This window comes from Ornithorhynchus anatinus, chromosome 17 (assembly GCF_004115215.2).
Source record: "Ornithorhynchus anatinus isolate Pmale09 chromosome 17, mOrnAna1.pri.v4, whole genome shotgun sequence".
Lineage (NCBI taxonomy): Eukaryota > Metazoa > Chordata > Mammalia > Monotremata > Ornithorhynchidae > Ornithorhynchus > Ornithorhynchus anatinus.
Window position 1 is genome coordinate 4,791,891 of NC_041744.1, and position 18,742 is coordinate 4,810,632.

Here is an 18,742-nt window from a genome sequence, read left to right on the forward strand (position 1 = left end):
CATCTACTGAGTGCCAAGGACTGTACAGAGCGCTTGGGAGAGTGCAATAGAGACAGCAAATTCCCCAGCCGGGAACCGTCAGCACTGACGGGTCCTGAGATGTTATGTTACTAAACAGTGGTATTTTCCAGGCCGATTGAAAGTTTGGACAAAAGCTGTGATAAAACAAAAACATTATTATTTGTCAAATAAGCGTATCTCATTAGCTCCTATATATAAGTCTAGCTCGCAGAACTATTTCAAACAGAAACCTATTATATGTACTTAGGTACGGCCAGGGTCTGTTCTCTGACTTTGTTGGTGCAAATGTGATTTCACACTTCAAGAGAGGGCTTCATTTATCCATAATTAATAAGCCGTTTCAGAAATATGTTTGCCACGGGGGACGTCTGGTCTGTGACCAGACTCTAAAAACTCCATTCCCTCTCTCTGAAACACTAATTCACATTTCCAGAAAGATGTGGGAATGCATCTAAGGTAGTCATTTGTCTAGTTTTATTCCAGACAGTCTGATTTTTTTATGGTATTTGTTAAGTGCTTACTATGTACCAGACACTGTACTCAGCACTGGGATAGTTACAAGCTAATCAGGTTGGACACGGTCCATGTCCCATACAGGCTCACAGTCTTAATCCCCCCTCTACAGATGAGGGAACTGAGGCACCGAGAAGTGAAGTGACTCACCCAAGGTCACACAGCAGACAAGTGGCGGAGCCAGGATTAGAACCCAGCTCCTTTGGACTCCCAGGCCTATGCTTTATCCACTAAGCAATGCTGCTTTGGTGGGCCTCACCTATGCCTGGTCACCTATATGGTACCAGGCACTTTTTTTTATTTTTCATCAGTGTTGACTGCTCTCTGCTCCTGAGTTCTGCAGTCCAGAGTCGGGTTTTGTGAGGTGGGGAAGGTCACAAAGTTTGGGAGCCGGTGAGGGAAGGTTTGGGGGTCCAAGGGGTCCTCCCAGAGAAACCTTCTAGATCGCATGAAGCTGGCAGACTTCCGCAAAGTTGTGCGGGGGACGTCGTCAAGTTAACTGTCACGGGCATCTCGAGGTCCAGGATTTATCCACCCCAGAATCTCATGGGGCAACAGGTGGTACCACCAAGCCTGTTTTATAAAGGGACCAGTCCAGAGAGAGGGAAGGAAGAGCAACCACAGGAGCAGGGAGCATTTTGTTTTAATGATATTGTTAAGCGCTTACTATGTGACAGGCAGCATACTAAGTGCTGGGGCAGCAGGTTAAACACGGTGTGTGTCCCACAGTCTTAATCCCCATTTTGCAGATGAGGTAACTGAGGCACAGAGAAGTTAAGTGACTTGCCCAAGAGCAAACAACGGACAAATAGCAGAGCTGGAAGACTCAGGTCTTCTGGTTTCCCAGGTCTGTGCTCTTTTCCCTAAGCCTCACTGCTTTTCATGCACAACTAGTAAAGGTTCAAGTGTTAATGCTGAAAGTTCCTCTCTAATAATCAGGATGGTCTTTACTACGCCCTTACTATGTGCCAAGCATTGTACTAACCGCTAGGGTAGATACAAGGCAACCGGATCAGATCCGGGCTCCCAGTCTAAGAGGGAGGGAGAGGGAGGGAGAGCAGGTATTTTATCCCCATTTCATAGCTGAGGAAACTGAGGCTCAGAGAGGTTAAGTAACTTGGCCCAAGATCACAGAGCCGGCAGACGGATTAGAACCCAGATCTTGTTGCTTGTCATGGCTGGGCCTACAGAGCCGACGGACAATTACTCTCCATCTTCAAAGTCTTCCTGAAGGCACATCTCCTCCAGGAGGCCTTCCCCATCTAAGTCCTTATTTCCTCTTTTCCCACTTCCTTCTGTGTCACCCTGATTGGCTCCCTTTATCTGCCCCTCCCTCAGTCCCACAGCTCTTACATCCATATCCGTAATTTATTCCTTTATATTAACGTCTGTCTTGCCCTCTAGACTCTAAGCTTATTTGGGGCTGGGATTGGGTCTACCAACTCTGCCCAAGCGCTTAGTACCATGCTCTGCACACAGTAAGCTCTCAATAAATACGATTGCTTGATGGATTGGTCGCTTTACTTCAGAGGCTGAGGGTCAGAGAGGTTCTGAACCAGCAACTTCTCCTTCTCCCCTATTACTTCCAGCCAAAACCAAGCCCCAGCTCTCCTGCCACTATCGCCGAATTCCAGGGACCCAAGTGGATATTTTCGGGGGGCCCTCAGGGAAGCAACCCCATGCCACGTTTCCCCAGCAAACGTCCCTGCCGGTGGCCCAGCCCGAGGTTCAACCACAACGCCGTGATCGGCAGACGTTGGAATGAAATACATAATCCGAAATCCATTTTTGGCTTCCCCTGGGGCAGCCTGATTAGTAAAACCCTAGTCAAAATGATTGTCACACACGAACCCCTGGACCCCGTCCAGCAACGGGGCCTTCCATTTCGATTTACAGACACACGCATTGATTACCATCCTTTCCCCTCCAGATTTCTAACCAGGAGCTCAGTGGAGAGCACAACTCCTCTTCCTGTCTTTCGTGATTCTCCCACATCCCTCAGAAACTGATGATTTCACATTCTAAATCTTGTAAAAATATCTTGTCGCCCCAAGCAACGCCCAAGGCGTACATTGTTTTTATGGCGGGGGGGCGGGATTCAATGAACTAGGAGTGAGTTATTTTCTTGGTCATCAGCACAAGTAATCTGTGGATTTAGGGTCCCGACGGCAAACTTGTCTGGCTTTGGGGGGTCCTCCCTTACTCTCCCCAGTTTCAAAGGCTTATTGAGGCCCCTCTCCTCCAATAGGACTTCCCAGTCTAAGCCCCACTTTTCCTCATCTCCCATTCCCTTTGCTCTCTCCCTCCCTCCCCAGCTCCACAGCACATATATATATAATAACATCTATAATATATCTGTTATTTTATTTATTTGTATTGATGTCTGTTTCCCCCCTTTTAGACTGTGAGCAGGGCAAGTGACTTCACTTCTCGGTGCCTCAGTCACCTCATCTGGAAATTGGGGATTAAAACTGTGAGCCCCACACGGGAAGTCAGTCCCCCAGCTCAGCCCGGCCTCATTCCCTGCTCAGCCCACCCTCATCATCCTGCTCGGCCCAGCCTCCTGCCGGACTGAGTGGACGGAAGAGGGGCTGAAGTGAAATGGTAAGCGCAGCTCCGTGAGTATAAACGGGCTTTCTGAAGGACTTACTGTGTGCTAAGAGCCGTACTGCTAAGGCCTGGGGAGAATACAAGGTCATCGCTTCACCTCTCTGTACCTCAGTTCTCTCATCTACGAAATGGGGATTCAATACCTGTGCTCTCTTCTTCTTAGACCGTGAGCCCCACTTGGGATCTAATGATCTTGGATCTACTCCAGCACTTAGTTCAGCGCTTGGCACATAGTAAGCGCTTAACAAGTACCTCAGACACCACAGTTATCATTATCCCCGGGCACAGTTTCAGCACCCGTAAACCAGCTTCCGAGCCACACTCCACCAAGGAGGGATGCATCTGCACGTAGTAAACCCTCAATAAATACCAATGATTGGCTCCCAGGGTCCGGGGTCCTTGGCCCAGGCCATCCGGATTGTCCGCCTTGCATTGGGAAATGTTGGGTTTGGCCTTTTGAATCGCAACCTTGGACAGCTTTCATCCCTCGCCTCCCGGCGGCCAAATCTTAAAAAAAAAAGCTGTTTTTTCTCTTAGTTGATGCTGTCCCCGTGTGGCTGCTGAGACAAACTGCCAGGTGCTGAGCAGGGCCTGAAAATGGAAAGAAAATGGATCATTTATTCATTCACTCAATCGTATTTACTAAGCACTTACTGCTTTCAGGCTCACATGCTGGGGGCTTGACCTACTCCCCAAAACACACACACACCTGCGTGCTCTCTCTCCCCCTCCCAGTAATAATAATAATTGTGGTATTTGTTAAGCGCTTACTATGTGTCAAGCATTGTTCTAGGTACTGGGGTGGATATAAACAAATCAAGTGGGACACAGTCACTACTATTAAATAACGATAATAATTATGGCATTTGTTAAGCGCTTACTAGGTGACAAGCACTGTTCACAGTCAGGATGTCCACGTGGGCCTCACTGATTCAATCCCCATTTTGCAGATGAGGTAAATGAAGCACAGAGAATAATAATAATTACGGTATTTGTTAAGCGCTTACTATGTGCCGAGCACGGTTCTAAGAGCTGGGGTAGATACAAGATAATCACGTTGTCCCACGTGGGGCTCACAGTCTTAATCCCCATTTTAAAGATGAGGTAACTGAGGCCAAGAGAAATGAAGTAGCTTGCCCAAGGTCACATAGCAGACAAGGGGTGGAGCAGGGATTAGAACCCATGTCCTCTGACTCCCGAGCCCGGGCTCTTTCTACTAAGCCACGTTGTTTCTCTATTACTGCGTTACTTTATTAATCTATTACCATACTATCACGATCACCAGTAACTACTATTACCGCTAGTATTGCTTCTCGGACTACAATTACTTCTGCCAGCAGTTCTCTTACCATCACTAATACCTCAACTATCCCGATTACTTTTAGGACGTCCACCACTATCCTAGGAATTCCACCACTAAAAGCACCATTACTTCTTCCTCCACTATTATTACGTTCCCCCAGGCAAATGGCGGTACAACTGGGAATTGAGGCAGTTACCGAGGTAATCTGGGGGGGAAATCACCCTGCTAGGCGAGGGACAAGAAAGCTTTTGCCATGAATTTTTCCGGTAACAATCCGTGTTTACCGAACTCTCCAGGCAATCGCTTCATTCTCCATTTCCCCAGACCCTGCCTTCGCATCGATTCATTGACCCGGTGACCATGGAAAGGCGGGTGGACTGAGATAACCTTGGGAAAGGTGAAAGCGCGTGAACAGTTCCAACACGGACCTGTTTACGGGTAGTGTGTGTTTCTGTGGCTTCCTAGCTTAATGACATACGCTCTCCAAAGCTGAAGCTATGGCACCAAATGGCGGTTTCGCTTCCAGGAATGCAGCCAAACTCATTAAGTTAATAAAGGAATTTAGCCAGAAAAAGAAAGCCTCTTCTCTATAAGCCCTAAACTTCACCCTCGAACAATTCATCAGTCACTATTAAAGCAGTTCATCTGTACACACTCAATGGTTCCTCAGAATCAGACTCTGAGCACTGAAGACTGGCTACTGATGCAAAGAGACCCTGCTAGCTCCTCCCCACGTCTCCAGCTACTGGCCCAGGACTTCTGCAGCACAACAAAAAGGAAGAGATCTTCCACTTTTTTTAATGTTATTTGTTAAGCGCCTACAATGTACCAGGCACCATACTAAGTGCTGGGGTAGATGCCAGCTAATTAGGTTGGCTCCAGTCCAGTTCCCATATTTTACAAAATCCCCATTTTACAGATGAGGTAACTGAGGCCCAGAGAAGTGAAATTAGTTGCCCAAAGTCACAGAGCAGACAAGGCGTGAAACTGGGATTAGAACCCAGGTCCTCCTGACTCCCAGGTCCATGCATCTAAGTCTTCACCCTTAAGTACTTGGGCACATCCCCCTCCCCCCCCACCGCAGAACTCACACAGGTTTTTAAATTATGGGCTTTCCCCCTACCTGGAATTTATTTCAGGGCCTTTCTCCCCTACTAGTTGTGAACTCCTTGAGGGTCCGAGTCTATTTACTCTATTGTACTCTCCCAAGTGCTCAGGGCAGTGCTATGCACAGAGTAGGCCCTCAGTAAGTGCTACCGATGGATTGAGAAGCAGCATGACCTAAAGACTAGAGTGCAGGTTTGGGAGTCAGAGGATACGGGTTCTAATCCCATCTCTATCACTTGTCTGCTGTGTGACCTTGGGCAAGTCACTTAGCTTCTATCTGCCTCAGTTCCCTCATCTGCCTAATATGGATTCAAAACCTGTTCCCCCTCCTACATAGGCTATGAGCCCCATGTGGGATCTGATTATCTTGTATCTACTCCGGGACTTAGTACAGTGCTTGGCACATAGTAAGCGCTTAAACAATACTACAGTTATTATTAATATTAAATGTAAAACCCCAGTATTTTTCCTCTTTCAATTCCAGAACCTTTCAATTGATGTAACAGTGGATTTTTCTCCTTATGAAACTGCTCTCCGGCTGAGACGAGCGAAGATTTTCCATTTGTACTCGAACAGCACCCTCGAGTGTCCACCGGGAGATCACAAAACCGTAATAAAATCATAACTTCATTCTTTGCTGAAAACGAGCAAAATGATGATAATAATAACAATAGTAAAAATAATGATGGCATTTGTTAAGCGCTTACTATGTGCCAAGCACTAAGCACTGGGGGACAAACAAGGTAATCAGGTTGTCCCACATGGGGTTCACAGTCTTAATCCCCATTTTACAGACGAGACACAGAGAAGTTAAGTTTCTTGCCCAAAGTCACAGAGCTGACATGAGGCGGAGCCTGGATTAGAACCCACGACCTCTGAACCCCCAGCCCGTGCTCTTTCCGCTGAGCCACGCTGCTTCTCCTACAATTGGGGCATTTGTTAAGTCCGTACTATGTGCCAAACACTGTGCACACTGTGTGTTCTCCATCGAACCTGCGTCTCCCTTGAGTTTCTTGGGCACTTTGATTCCCTGTCCAGGAATGATCTGTGTGTGGGGAGAATTACCGCAGAGGTACAACAGTGTGCCACTAAGAAGGAAATATTTCACTATCCTGCTGGAAATTGTGGACGATCTGGCCTAGATGTCACTTCTCCACAGGCTGATCTCTTCCTATCAAACTTTACTTCTTCTTGTCAAAGGGGGATGCCTTTGATATTTCTCGCTGTCATAATTCCATAAATTTTTCAGAGGACCGCATCTAAATCTCCCACTCCTCTTCGGGCACTTGGGCGAGGCAGCAGGGAACTGCTAATCTTTCTCACGGAGAGGTGCTTTATATCTGCCGGGTCGAGAGAGTCAGCAACCTCTGCTCCAATTTGTCTCCTGATTTTCCTTCTCTGAGGTGGCCCAGAATATGAATGGAGTGGCAGCTGGACGATTTATACCTTTTCCCAGGTTTGCGGAGATAAATGATCTAATAATTTCTAATTCGAGGATTGCTTACGGTCCCCGTCCGGGAAGACGAATGTCCTTTGAGAGAGGTGGGAGACTATTTGGGAGGTGAGCGCTCTTTTCTTTGGCCTTCTGGGAGAGAGACAGAACTGGACTTCAGTTTCCTCGCGGTGGCAGTCTTCCCCAAGACGTGACTGACTGTCTGTGGGGAAGGGTTGGGTTGAGAAAGGTGGCGTAAACTAGCTCCACAGGTAAGCACCCAACCTCCAGGAGAAAGGGCCAAAATAAATCAGGCAAGGCCTTAAAGAAATTCACTGACGGACACATATAAATTGGAACAGAAGATGAAAATCCATCTCAGAGTGTGTTTTCTTTTCCAATCACTGATGTTCAGTCAGCAGAGGTGCCGTTACTTTGGCACAAATGGGTGTGGGGAAGAAGGGTGAAACAGTGAAGAAAGGATGGGAAGGAAGCAGCGTGCCTAGTGGATGGAGAACCCCAGCCTGGACTGAGAGGATCTGGGTTCTAATCCCTGCTCTGCCACCTACCTCTTCTGTGATTTTAGGCAAGTCACTTAACTTCTCAGTACCTCAGTTTCCTCAGCTGTGAAATGGGGATTCAATGCCTGTTCTCCCTCCTACTTAGGCTGGGAGCCTCATGTGGGACAGGGAGTATGTCCAACTTGGTTACCTTGTGTTTACCTCTGCACTTAGTGCAGTGCCTGGCACAAGTAATCACTTAACAAATACCACCATTATAATTACTGATTGATTGATCGGATGGCTCTTCCCAGTAATCCCTCACCCCAGCTGGCTGGTATGAGAATGACTTGGAATTCTCGAGAGGGGTTGGGTGGGGGGAAGGATGGCTGATGGTGATTTATGGGGGTGCACTCAAATGACCAGTCAGATCCTTGTTGGGGTGGGGGTCTCTGGGCTGTAGGCTGAGGTTGCCCTGCCCTGCTCGGTTCTGTCCAGCAACAGGGCCAGAGACCTGGGTCTCCGGCGAGGGGTCTCCGGAGAGGGGGAGAGATGGGGGTGGGGGGAGACATGGGCAAGAGGAGAAGGAGAAAGCAGGAGGGCAGATGGACCGGGGGACGGAAGGAGGGTGGGAGGGAAGAAGGAGAAAGCATCAAGAGAGATGGGCCAAGGGATGGAAGGAGGGTGGGAGAGTGGAAGGAGAAAACAGGAGGGGAGATGGAGGGAGGGTGGGAGAGAGGAGGGAGGAAGGAGAAAACAGGAGGGGAGATGGGCCAGGGAATGGAAGGAAGATGGGAGAGAGAAGGGAGAGAGGAGGGAGAGGAAAGGAGGGAGGGGGGAGGAGCAAGGGGAGGGATGGATAGATGGGGAGGAGGAAGAGGAGGAAAGGCCGGGAGGGTGAAGGAGAAAGGGGAGGGGACAAGGGGAGAGGAGAGGAGGAGGAGGAGGAGGAGGAAGGAGGCGATGGTGGAGCCGTCCCCTTCCGCCCGGTGTTGGGGGCGGGGGGCGATGGCGGGGGCCGGCCGGGAGCGGGAGGAGGCGGCGGACTACTCGGACATAAGCGACTCGGAGTTCCTGGACCTGGAGGAGCCGGGGTAAGGGTGAGGAGGGTCTCCCCTCGGCCCAGGGGGGCAGGGACCCCTGGGGATGCAGGCCCAATCTGCCCTCCCACCCTGCCCCATCCCCTCCCCCGTCTCCCTACCTGCCCCCCACTTCCCTCCTACTTGCCTGCCTGCCTGCCCCACCCCCTTCTTCCCTCCCTAGCCCCCCTCCGTCCCTACCTCCTGTGCCCCCCGGCAGGGATGCAGCTGGACTTCAGTGCAGCCTCTTCTTCCGGGTCAGGCTGGGAACAGCAGAGGTTTTTGTTTCAGTGCCAGCCACCTCCTGTCCACTGCCCTACAGCTCAGGAGGGAGGGGGTGGGGGAGAGAAAGAGACTCTGTGTGTGTGTGTTTGCACCCATGCAACCCCCTTGGAGGGCCTGCACGTTTATATCTGTGCACCCTTTCCCTCTGGGGGTGTCTGAGAGTAAAGGGTAAATCACCTGGGGCGGGGGGGGTAGCAAGTGAAATCTGGCAGTTGCCAAGGAGAAGGAAAGCGACAGACAAGATGAAGAGGAGGGGAAGGGTCCGGAAAAGTGGGGGAAGACACTTAGCTTCCTCTTTGCCTTGTGTTTCCTCCGGTGACTTTTTTTTTCTCTCAGGGTAAAGGGTTCATTGCACATAGGACGGTGTCTCGTGCCCACATATTGTAAGTAACCTGTCTGCACACACCTCAGTCGGTCCATGATAATTATCGAGCGCTTACCATGAGCCACACGCCTCCATCGTCTTCCAGGAATCTCTGTGGAATCCACAGCAACAAGAGCCGAGCGGGCCCTGGGAATCTCCAAAGTGGACAGGAGAATCAGTCCAGAAGACCCCCCCCCACCCGCCTCAGTTGCCCTGTCTGGGATTTTATCTCCTATAAACATAATGCCCTCTGCATTGCCAGAATCTTCCCCTCCAGAGGGCACCAATGGTCACATTAAGGGAGTTTGGTGTGATGTAATAATAGTGATAATTAATATCGATGGCACTTATTAAATATTTAGTTCGTAGCAAACACCGCACTGAGCACCGGGGAAGAATCGGAATAGTGAGATCGGACACGGGCCCGGTCCCACCGGAAGCTCACGGTCTGAACAGGAAGAAGACCGGGTATCAACCCCATTTTACAGATGAGAAAACTGAGGTCCGGAGGGGTTGTGAATTGCCTAAGGTCCCACAGCAGGACAGTGGCCGAAATGGAATTAGAGCTCAGGGACGTAGAGGTGGTGTGCCGTCCTCATTTTACAGATGAGGAAACCGAGGCCCAGAGAGGTCATGTCACTTCCCTAAGGCCACAAAGCAGGATAGCGACAGAGCTGAAATTAGAACCCAGGTCTCCCGACTCCCGGTCCCGTGCTCGTAATAGTAATAGTAATTGGTGTATCTGTTGAACTCTGTTCCAAGCACTGTGCTAAGCCCTGGGTTGGATGATAGGTCATCTGGCCAGACACAACCATTTTCCAATAGACCCCGCAGTGACCTGGCGTCCCAGAAAACATTACTGTTATGGAAAAACAAGTTCTCACCAAGGAAATCAGGCCGGTTCCTCTGGTTCCTTGTCACTGAGACAACGGGAGGCTCGATGGGCCTGAGTTCTGGACCCCAGATGACCCCACGTAGTTTCTGGTACATTCGAGATGGCACCTGTCAATAATAATAATAATAATCATGGTATTTATTGTGTGCTTACTACATGCCAGGCACTGTACTAAACTCTGGGATGGATACAAGCAAATCGAGTTGGACACAGCCCCGTCCCTTGTGGGGCTTACAGTCTCAATCCCCATTTAAAGATGAGGTAACTGAGGCCCAGAGAAGTGAAGTGACTTGGCCAAGGTCACACAGCAGACAAGTGGCGGAGTCAGGATTAGAACCCATGATCTTCTGACTCCCAGGCCCGTGCTCTATCCGCTACGCCATGCTGCTTCTACCTGTTGTGTTTTCAGAGACTCGGAGCAACTCAGCTCCTCACAGAACCTACCTGGGACATCCACAGGAAATCCGGGACAGGAAACCGGCCCGCCGGGGGGCCCGGAGCGGAAGCGGGGGGCGGACGTCCAGACGCCGCTGGAGAGGCTCCGGCTCCGCTACCTGTGGGTCACCGACCTGACCAGCCAGAGCTGGTGCGAGCGACAGATGGTGTTCAGCAAGGAGCTCCCTGGACTCCAGGCTCCCGAGAAAGCAGCCGTGATGGACCTGGGAGCCAGCCTCCACCTGGCCAGAGGTGAGAGTCCGGGAAGCCCGGTCCCTGGGCCGGAACTGGGACCGCTTGGGGTCGGTGACCCTTGACGTCTCCCGCTAGGAATCAGAGCAGCGGGCGGGAAGCAACCTGAGCCTGCCGGAGACTTATATCATCGGTAGTATTTCCTCCTTACACTCTGCTTTTCCCCTCCCTGTGATTTCGAATGATTGCAGTATTTGTTAAGCACCTCCTGTGTGATATTTGCTAAGCACTGTACTAAGCGCTGGGGTAGTTACAAGATAATCAGGTCCCACATAGGGATCACAGTCCAAGTAGGAGAATAGGTATTGAATCCCCATTTTATAGAGGAGAACTGAGGCACAAAGAAGTTAAATGACTTCTCCAAGGTCACCCGGTTGACAAGTGACAGAGTCAGCATTAGAACTCAGGTCCTCTGACTTCCAGGCCTGGTCTCTTTCCAGTAGGTCATGCTGCTTCCCGTGCTTCTTGACTATCATATTGTATTTTTTCAAGGTACAGTGCCAGGCATACAGTAGGCTCTCTGTAAATTCCATTGATTGATAGATAAAGCAGCAGTCTTCCCTCCCACGGTGCTGGGCGTGATGGCGGTGAGGGGATCCCGGGTAATGCGTGAGCCCTCCCCAAAGTTCTGGTGACATGGAGCCACATCTACTGGGTGATAATTGTCCTGTGTACTTGGTTAGAGGTGTTCTTAAGCTCCCACTATGGGCCAAGCAATGGAGCCAACACAAGAGGATTAGATTGGACACAGCTCCTATGCCACATGGGGCTCACAGTCCTAAAGCTAAGCAGAGAGGCTGCCCTCTTCCCCATTTTACAGATGAGGAAACTGAGGTCGAGAGAGGTTGAGTGACTTCTACGCGGCAAAACAGTGGCAGAAATGGGACAAGAACCCAGTTCTTCTCACTCCCAGCCCCAGGTTCTTCATTCATTCATTCAATAGTATTTATTGAGCGCTTACTATGTGCAGAGCACTGTACTAAGCGCTTGGGATGAACAAGTCGGCAACAGATAGAGACGGTCCCTGCCGTTTGACGGGCTTTCGGTCTAATCGGGGGAGACGGACAGACGAGAACGATGGCGATAAACAGCGTCAAGGGGAAGAACGTCTCGTAAAAACCGATGGCGACTAAATAGAATCGAGGCGATGTACAATTCATTAACAAAATAAATAGGGTAACGAAAATATATACAGTTGAGCGGACGAGTACGGTGCTGTGGGGATGGGAAGGGAGAGGTGGAGGAGCAGAGGGAAAAGGGGAAAATGAGGCTTTAGCTGCGGAGAGGTAAAGGGGGGATGGCAGAGGGAGTAGAGGGGGAAGGGGAGCTCAGTCTGGGAACGCCTCTTGGAGGAGGTGATTTTTAAGTAGGGTTTCGAAGAGGGAAAGAGAATCAGTTTGGCGGAGGTGAGGAGGGAGGGCGTTCCGGGACCGCGGGAGGACGCGACCCGGGGGTCGACGGCGGGATAGGCGAGACCGAGGGACGGTGAGGAGGTGGGCGGCGGAGGAGCGGAGCGTGCGGGGTGGGCGGTAGAATGAGAGGAGGGAGGAGAGGTAGGAAGGGGCAAGGTGACGGAGAGCCTCGAAGCCTAGAGTGAGGAGTTTTTGTTTGGAGCGGAGGTCGATAGGCAACCCCTGGAGTTGTTTAAGAAGGGGAGTGACACGCCCAGATCGTTTCTGCGGGAAGATGAGCCGGGCGGCGGAGTGAAGAATAGACCGGAGCGGGGCGAGAGAGGAGGAAGGGAGGTCAGAGAGAAGGCTGACACGGTAGTCTAGCCGGGATATAACGAGAGCCCGTAACAGTAAGGTAGCCGTTTGGGTGGAGAGGAAAGGGTGGATCTCGGCGATATTGTAGAGGTGAAACCGGCAGGTCTCGGTAATGGATAGGATGCGTGGGGTGAACGAGAGGGACGAGTCAAGGATGACACCGAGATTGCGGGCCCGAGAGACGGGAAGGATGGTCGTGCCAACCACAGTGATAGAGAAGTCTGGGAGAGGACCGGGTCTGGGAGGGAAGATGAGGAGCTCAGTCTCGCTCATGTTGAGTTTTAGGTGGCGGGCCGACATCCGGGTGGAGACGTCCCGGAGGCGGGAGGAGACGCGAGCCCGAAGGGAGGGGGAGAGGACAGGGGCGGAGATGTAGATCTGCGTGTCATCTGCGTAGAGATGGTAGTCAAAGCCGTGAGAGCGGATGAGTTCACCGAGGGAGCCAGTGTAAATGGAGAACAGAAGAGGGCCAAGAACTGACCCTTGAGGAACTCCAACAGTTAGAGGATGGGAGGGGGAGGAGGCTCCGGCGAAGGAGACCGAGAATGACCGGCCAGAGAGGTAAGAGGAGAACCGGGAGAGGACAGAGTCCGTGAAGCCAAGGTGAGATAAGGTATGGAGGAGGAGGGGATGGGCGACAGTGTCAAAGGCAGCAGAGAGGTCAAGGAGGATTAGAATGGAGTAGGAGCCATTGGATTTGGCAAGAAGGAGGTCACGGGTGACCTTAGAGAGAGCAGTCTCGGTAGAGTGGAGGTTCTTTCTCGGTAGGTTCTTTCCACTAGGCCCCCCTGCCCTCCTTCTCCATCCCCCACCCCGCTCAGCATTAATTCTTAAAGGAGTTATTTTGGGTAGGTAGAAAAGAAGAAATAGTAATGATAATAATTACGGTATTTGTTAAGTGCTTAACAGGCGGGCACCGTTCTAAGCGCTGGGGTAGATACAAGAAAGTCCCTGTCCTACAGTCGTAACTCCCATTTCACAGATGAGGGAACTAAGGCACAGAGAAGTGAAGTGACTTGCCCGAGATCACACAGCAGACAGGTAGTGAAGTGGAATTCGAACCCATGACCTTCCGACTCCCAGGCCCTATCCACTAGACCATGCTGCTTCTCATAAATTAACCAGGACTCTTTGAAAGCTCTCTGAGGGCAGGAATCGTGTCTTTTACGTCTGTTGTATTCTCCCAAGTGCTTAGCACAGTGCTCTTAAACACAGTAGGTGGTCCATAACTCAATTGACTAATCTCTCACCTGGACTCTCCGGCCTGTCCAGCGAAGGTTATCTTGTCTTTGGAGGTGAACAGGGTCCCGGCAGCCCTTGATAGGAAACTGGAGGTCTGGGCATGGGTGGGGAGTGGCGGGGAGGGTCTCCATCTCCAAGAGGGGAGGAAGCTGATGGCCAGAGCTCGTGTCCCCTTTCAGAGCTGGAAGTCCATGACATCATGACCGTCCCCACAGCCACGGCGGAAGACTCCTGGGCCATCAAACTCCTGAATATCCTGACGATGATCCCGGTCCTGCAGTCAGGTAAGGGAGAGAGCACTGAGGCTGGACTGGGCTAGGCTTCTGGTGCCTTTGGTCAGCTGTTGGGATTTCCAGACGGACGCCAGTCTTGGCAGGGAACGCTCAGCTTCCTTCACCTCTTTTCCTTCTTGCCCAGTCGCATCTCATCCTTGGCCACTCGACTGTTTCCCAGGGACGTGTGGAAGCGCTTCCGGGGTCCCCCAAAGGCCTCATCTCCCTCCCGTGGAGCCGTCCTCGCCCATTCCTCTTCTGAAGCCGCGAGGGTCCCCCCAGTGAACCCCCACCCTAACGGTGGGTTTAAGAACCTTCCCGTTATCCCGCGGAGCCTCCACGGCACCGGCGATCGGCTGATTCATCTGTAGGTGACGTCCCCAGCAGGGGGCTGGTGGATGGAGCGGGGCTTTCTGTCAGGAACGCCGTAAGAGCCTCCATCCTGAAACTCCAGGATCGAGACTTGCACGGAGGAGTTGATTCTAGTGCTTGTGGCTGGCACAGCCCCACTCGTTCTCCCTCACCCCTGCCCATCGTGCCAGCTGGGGCGTCGCAAAGTGTCCGTGTCGTCTTCCCCAAGCCCAGTCAGCCCCCTGAGGAACTGTGAACAGAACCCAGGTGTCCTAGTTCCCAGAGCCAGGTTGTGTCCACTGGACTGCCGGCGGGGCTCAGGGGGTCCAATCTTGGCGCCCCGAGGAAAGCTTGGTTGAACCGAGGCGGGGGCAGTCAGGGTCTGACCGTGGGTTCCCAGGGTTACTTTCCTGGAGGATTTCAGGGCAACGTTCCCTTTTCTCCGGTCTTTTCCGGGGCCGAGATCCAGGATCCGTGGACGGCGGCCCCCGATCTGCTTGTGTGGACCGTGGGGGGTGGGGCAGGAGCGGCCTCGGGAAAGGGCTGGGAGAAGTAGACCCGCCAGTCCCTGAGAGGAGGGTTTGTTTGCTCCGGCAGGGGGCCGCATCCGGGAGTTCCCGGTATTCGGGGAGGTGGAGGGCGTGTTTCTGGTCGGGGTGATCGATGAGCTACACTACACCCCCAAGGGGGAACTGGAGCTGACGGAGCTGAAAACCCGCAGCCGGCCGCAGCTGCCCCTGGCCGCTCAGAAGGACAAGGACCGCTTCCAGGTAGGCAGAGGGGCCGGGCCGGCTTCCTCCGGTGCCACCCAGGGGTGTTCCAGAGCCCCCCGGGGGGTCCTCAACGCCAGCCCCCCCGAGGTAAACCACCCAGCGGTTGGACAAGTCATTTCTCTGGGACTCAGTTTCCTCAACTCTAAAATGGGTTTTCAATCCCCGCTCTCCCTCCCCCTTAAGGGCAGGCACTGGGTCCCATCTGACGTATCTACCCCATTCCTTAGCACAGTGCTCGGCACAGAGTAAACGCTTGGTAAATACCACAGTAATTCTTATTATCGAGCCGTTCTGCTGAGTGGGGTGGGGATCGCCTGGGCCTCGTGGCTTGGGTCGAGTTGGGTGGGAGCAGATGGGAGCAGGTGGGAATGGGGACTTCGTCAGGGCCCAGGTTCTCCCCCGGGGCTTGACGTCAATTAATCGTATTTATTGAGCACTTATTATGTGCAGAGCACAGTACTAAGCGCTTGTGGTGTCTCCCCTGGGCCCCGGGTGCTCTGTGTGCATGATGGGAAGAGGGAGCGGGAGGTAATCTCCCTTTCCCTGGGCCCAGGTGTTCCACCCTGCTTGAGGGGAAGCAGGAGGGGGGATGTCAGGAGATTCTTTGGTTATTTCCTACCTCCCGCCCCTCCCCCAGGTCCGCTTGTACAAATACCTCTTTGACGCGATGGTGCGGGGGCAGGTGACGCCCGACAGCCTCATCCGCCACGTCCAGCTGCGACCGGAGCAGCCCCTCAGCCCCCAGGTCCAGGACGTGGCCCGCAAGAGCGGCTTCGCCGCGGCGGCGGCCACCCTGGGCGAGCTGGCGGAGCTGGCCTTTCTGCGCCTGACCCTGTCGGACCTCCCGCGCATCGACCGCCTGCAGCTCGAGTACAGCCACCAGGAGAGCGGGGCCGCCCTGGGGGCCGAGCTGGTGGCCTTCGAGGAGCGCCGGGTGCGGGCCCGGGCGCGGGACTGCGTGGCCTACTGGAAGGGGCAGCGGGAGCCGCGCGGGGTGGACGTGGAGGAGGCCTGGAAGTGCCGGACGTGTGACTACGCGGAAGTCTGCGATTGGAGGCGGCGGGGTGGGGCCGTGGGCCAGGAGCACAAGGCCAAGAAACCTAAGTGACCTTAGTGACCGGTGGGGCCGGGTTGGGGGTGGCCAGGCCTGGCGAGGGGAGGGTGGGGGGTGGCCTGCCCTGTGAAAGAAGGGGGCAGGGAGGGAATGGCCAGGGGAAAGGATTCTGTCATTCCTGGTCAGGGCCACCCAAGGGCGCCCACCCATTGGAACTGCAGCAGAGGGGGCCACCAGTTGCTGATGGAGTGGATGGGGGGCATTTAGGGGCCCACGTTACCTCATTAGATGCTGGCCTCACAAACAACATTTGGGGAGCAGGCCCCTGGTCTGGTGGTGGGATGGAGAGGGACCTGAGTCCCCCCGGCCCCAACTCCCAGGAGCAGGAGTCTCCCCCCGACCCCTCTCAGGTATGATACCTCAACTTCGGGTCAGGGGCCTGAGGACCAGAGCGGCTTTTCTAGGAAAGGCCTCCTTCTCCCACCCCATTGCCCTTGTGGTACATTTTCAATAAAATGTCGGTCTATTTTCCAAAGCAGAAAACATGTGCATTAGGCCTGGCTTTCCCGCTGGAGGGGTGGGGGTCTACCTCCCCACCGGGGGAACAGAGACAAGATGAAGACTTGGGGGGTTGGGGGGGTGTCCAGAAGGTGTCCAGAAGGGACCAGGATTGACACTCAAGGGATGGTGACTGCAGGAGGGGGCATGGGACACCTCTCTCACCCTGGCCCTGCCCAGGGTGGGTGAGGAGACTGACCAAGGACCTTAAATTTGGTGGGCAGGAAGTTCTGCTTCATGCAGAGGGGAATGAATGAGCAACCCTCTTTTATTCACTCATTCCATCATATTTATTGAGCGCTTACCATGTGCAGAGCATTGTACTAAGCGCTTGGGAGAGTACAGTATAACAGTAAACAGATCTGGTCCATACCCAAACAAGCTTACAGTCATCCTGCCAAAACCCTCTAAGCCACAGCTGCCATGAAGAGAATTCTCCTGGGTAATAGTTACTCATTTCTCATGGGAAGCAGCAAGGCCTAGTGGAAAAAGCATAGACATGGGAGTTAGAAGACCCGGGTTCTAATCTTGACTCCGCCACTTTTCTGTTGTGAGACCTCGGGTAAGATTTAAATTCTCAGTATCTCCGTTCTCTCATCTGTTAAATGGGAACTAAACCTGTTAGCCCCATGCGAGACAAGGATTTATCCAAACTGAATATCTACCCATCGCTTAAAACAGCGCTTGGCACACAATAAGCGCTTAACAAATAACTTTTTCTGTTATAATTCCGTTTGCCTCTGCATGAAACGGAAACTCCCTGCCCTCCATCTTTAAGGTAATGTGTCATGCCCCTCATCCACACCACCCAACGCCCTCCACACACCCATTCATCCTCACTCCTCTCCCATTACACCCCAGCTCACAAGCTTTATTCCTTTTGAGCCACCCTAATCAGTGTCTCGATTTTATCTCTCTTACTCACATCCTCCCTCCTTCCTGAAACTCCCTCCCCCTTCACCTAGAAGTCCCATCTCCAGGAAACCTTTCTTGTTCAATCTCTCTTCCCCATTTTACTTCCTCCAACCAACTGCCACTTCAGCCCTTTCTAATTACAAAGGCTTTCGTCTATTCCCATCCCCCCCGCCCCAACCCTGGGTTCAAATCTTTCTGCTCTATTATTATTTTACCCTCCATCTCTCCTGCAGGTCTGTAAGCTCTTTGAGGGAAATGATTGTGTCTCCGAACTCAATTGTACTCCCCCAAGTTCCTAGTACAATGCTCTGCACCAAGTACACGCTCCATAAATGCTATTGATTGGTTAGCTGGTTTGTCCATTCGGTCAATCCTATTTATGGAGCATTTACTGTGTTACTCATTGTACTAAGCGCTTGGGAGAGGAAGCAGCGTGGCTCAGTGGAAAGAGCCCGGGCTTGGGAGTCGCAGGACATGGGTTCTAATCCCAGATCTGCCACTTGTCAGCTGTGTGACTGTGGGCGAGTCACTTAACTTCTCTGTGCCTCAGTTACCTCAGCTGTAAAATGGGGATTAACTGTGAGCCTCACGGGGGACGACCTGATTACCCTGTATCTACCCCAGCACTTAGAACAGTGCTCTGCACATAGTAAGCGCTTAAATACCAACATTATTATATTACAGTATAACAATAAACAGATGCATTCCCTGCCCACAACATCTTAGGAATCAACTCCCTAGGGGTCTTAAGAAAAGCTTCTCCCTTCCAGCTCTGCCACTTGTCTGCTGTGGGACCTTGGGCAAGTCACCTCATCTGGAAAAAGGGGATTAAGACTGTGAGCTCCACGTGGGATAGCCTGACTACCTTGTATCTACCCCAGCTTTTAGAACGGTGCTCTGCACCTAGTAAGCGCTTAACAAATACCATAATTATTAATGATTATTATTACTTCAGGGCAGAGTGGTGAGTGGGGGCAACAGTTAAGGGATCCTACAGACAGCAGGTGGTCCTCTG

The 18,742-nt window shown here is 52.4% G+C and overlaps 1 protein-coding gene and 1 long non-coding RNA gene across 2 annotated transcripts in view; one reads left to right on the forward strand and one right to left on the reverse strand.

Moving 5' to 3' along the window:
- Nucleotides 1-6,101, reverse strand: part of LOC114817984 — a 44,527-nt gene extending 38,426 nt beyond the window's left edge. Inside the window, exons 1-2 of the long non-coding RNA XR_005660987.1 lie at nt 6,042-6,101; nt 3,515-3,735 (exon numbers count right to left, since the gene is read on the reverse strand). This is a non-coding gene — a long non-coding RNA (uncharacterized LOC114817984). The remainder of the gene's footprint in view (nt 1-3,514; nt 3,736-6,041) is intronic.
- Nucleotides 6,102-8,467: 2,366 nt separating this feature from the next.
- On the forward strand, nt 8,468-16,344 carry EXO5 (exonuclease 5). Its single transcript, XM_029082881.1, has 5 exons — nt 8,468-8,580; nt 10,519-10,796; nt 13,984-14,088; nt 15,025-15,197; nt 15,838-16,344. The coding sequence occupies exons 1-5, from the start codon at nt 8,495-8,497 to the stop codon at nt 16,306-16,308; spliced, it is 1,113 nt and encodes a 370-aa protein (XP_028938714.1). The 5' UTR covers nt 8,468-8,494; the 3' UTR covers nt 16,309-16,344.
- The last annotated feature ends 2,398 nt before the right edge of the window (nt 16,345-18,742 follow it).

What these genes read in the sequence shown, in the direction of transcription:
- EXO5 (XM_029082881.1), top strand. Translation starts at nt 8,495, where the DNA reads ATGGCGGGGGCCGGCCGGGAGCGGGAGGAGGCGGCGGACTACTCGGAC. An exon ending in CAGCCTCCACCTGGCCAGAG is followed by an intron (nt 10,797 to 13,983) that starts GTGAGAGTCCGG and finishes GTCCCCTTTCAG; the next exon opens with AGCTGGAAGTCCATGACATC. An exon ending in AGGACAAGGACCGCTTCCAG is followed by an intron (nt 15,198 to 15,837) that starts GTAGGCAGAGGG and finishes CCCCTCCCCCAG; the next exon opens with GTCCGCTTGTACAAATACCT.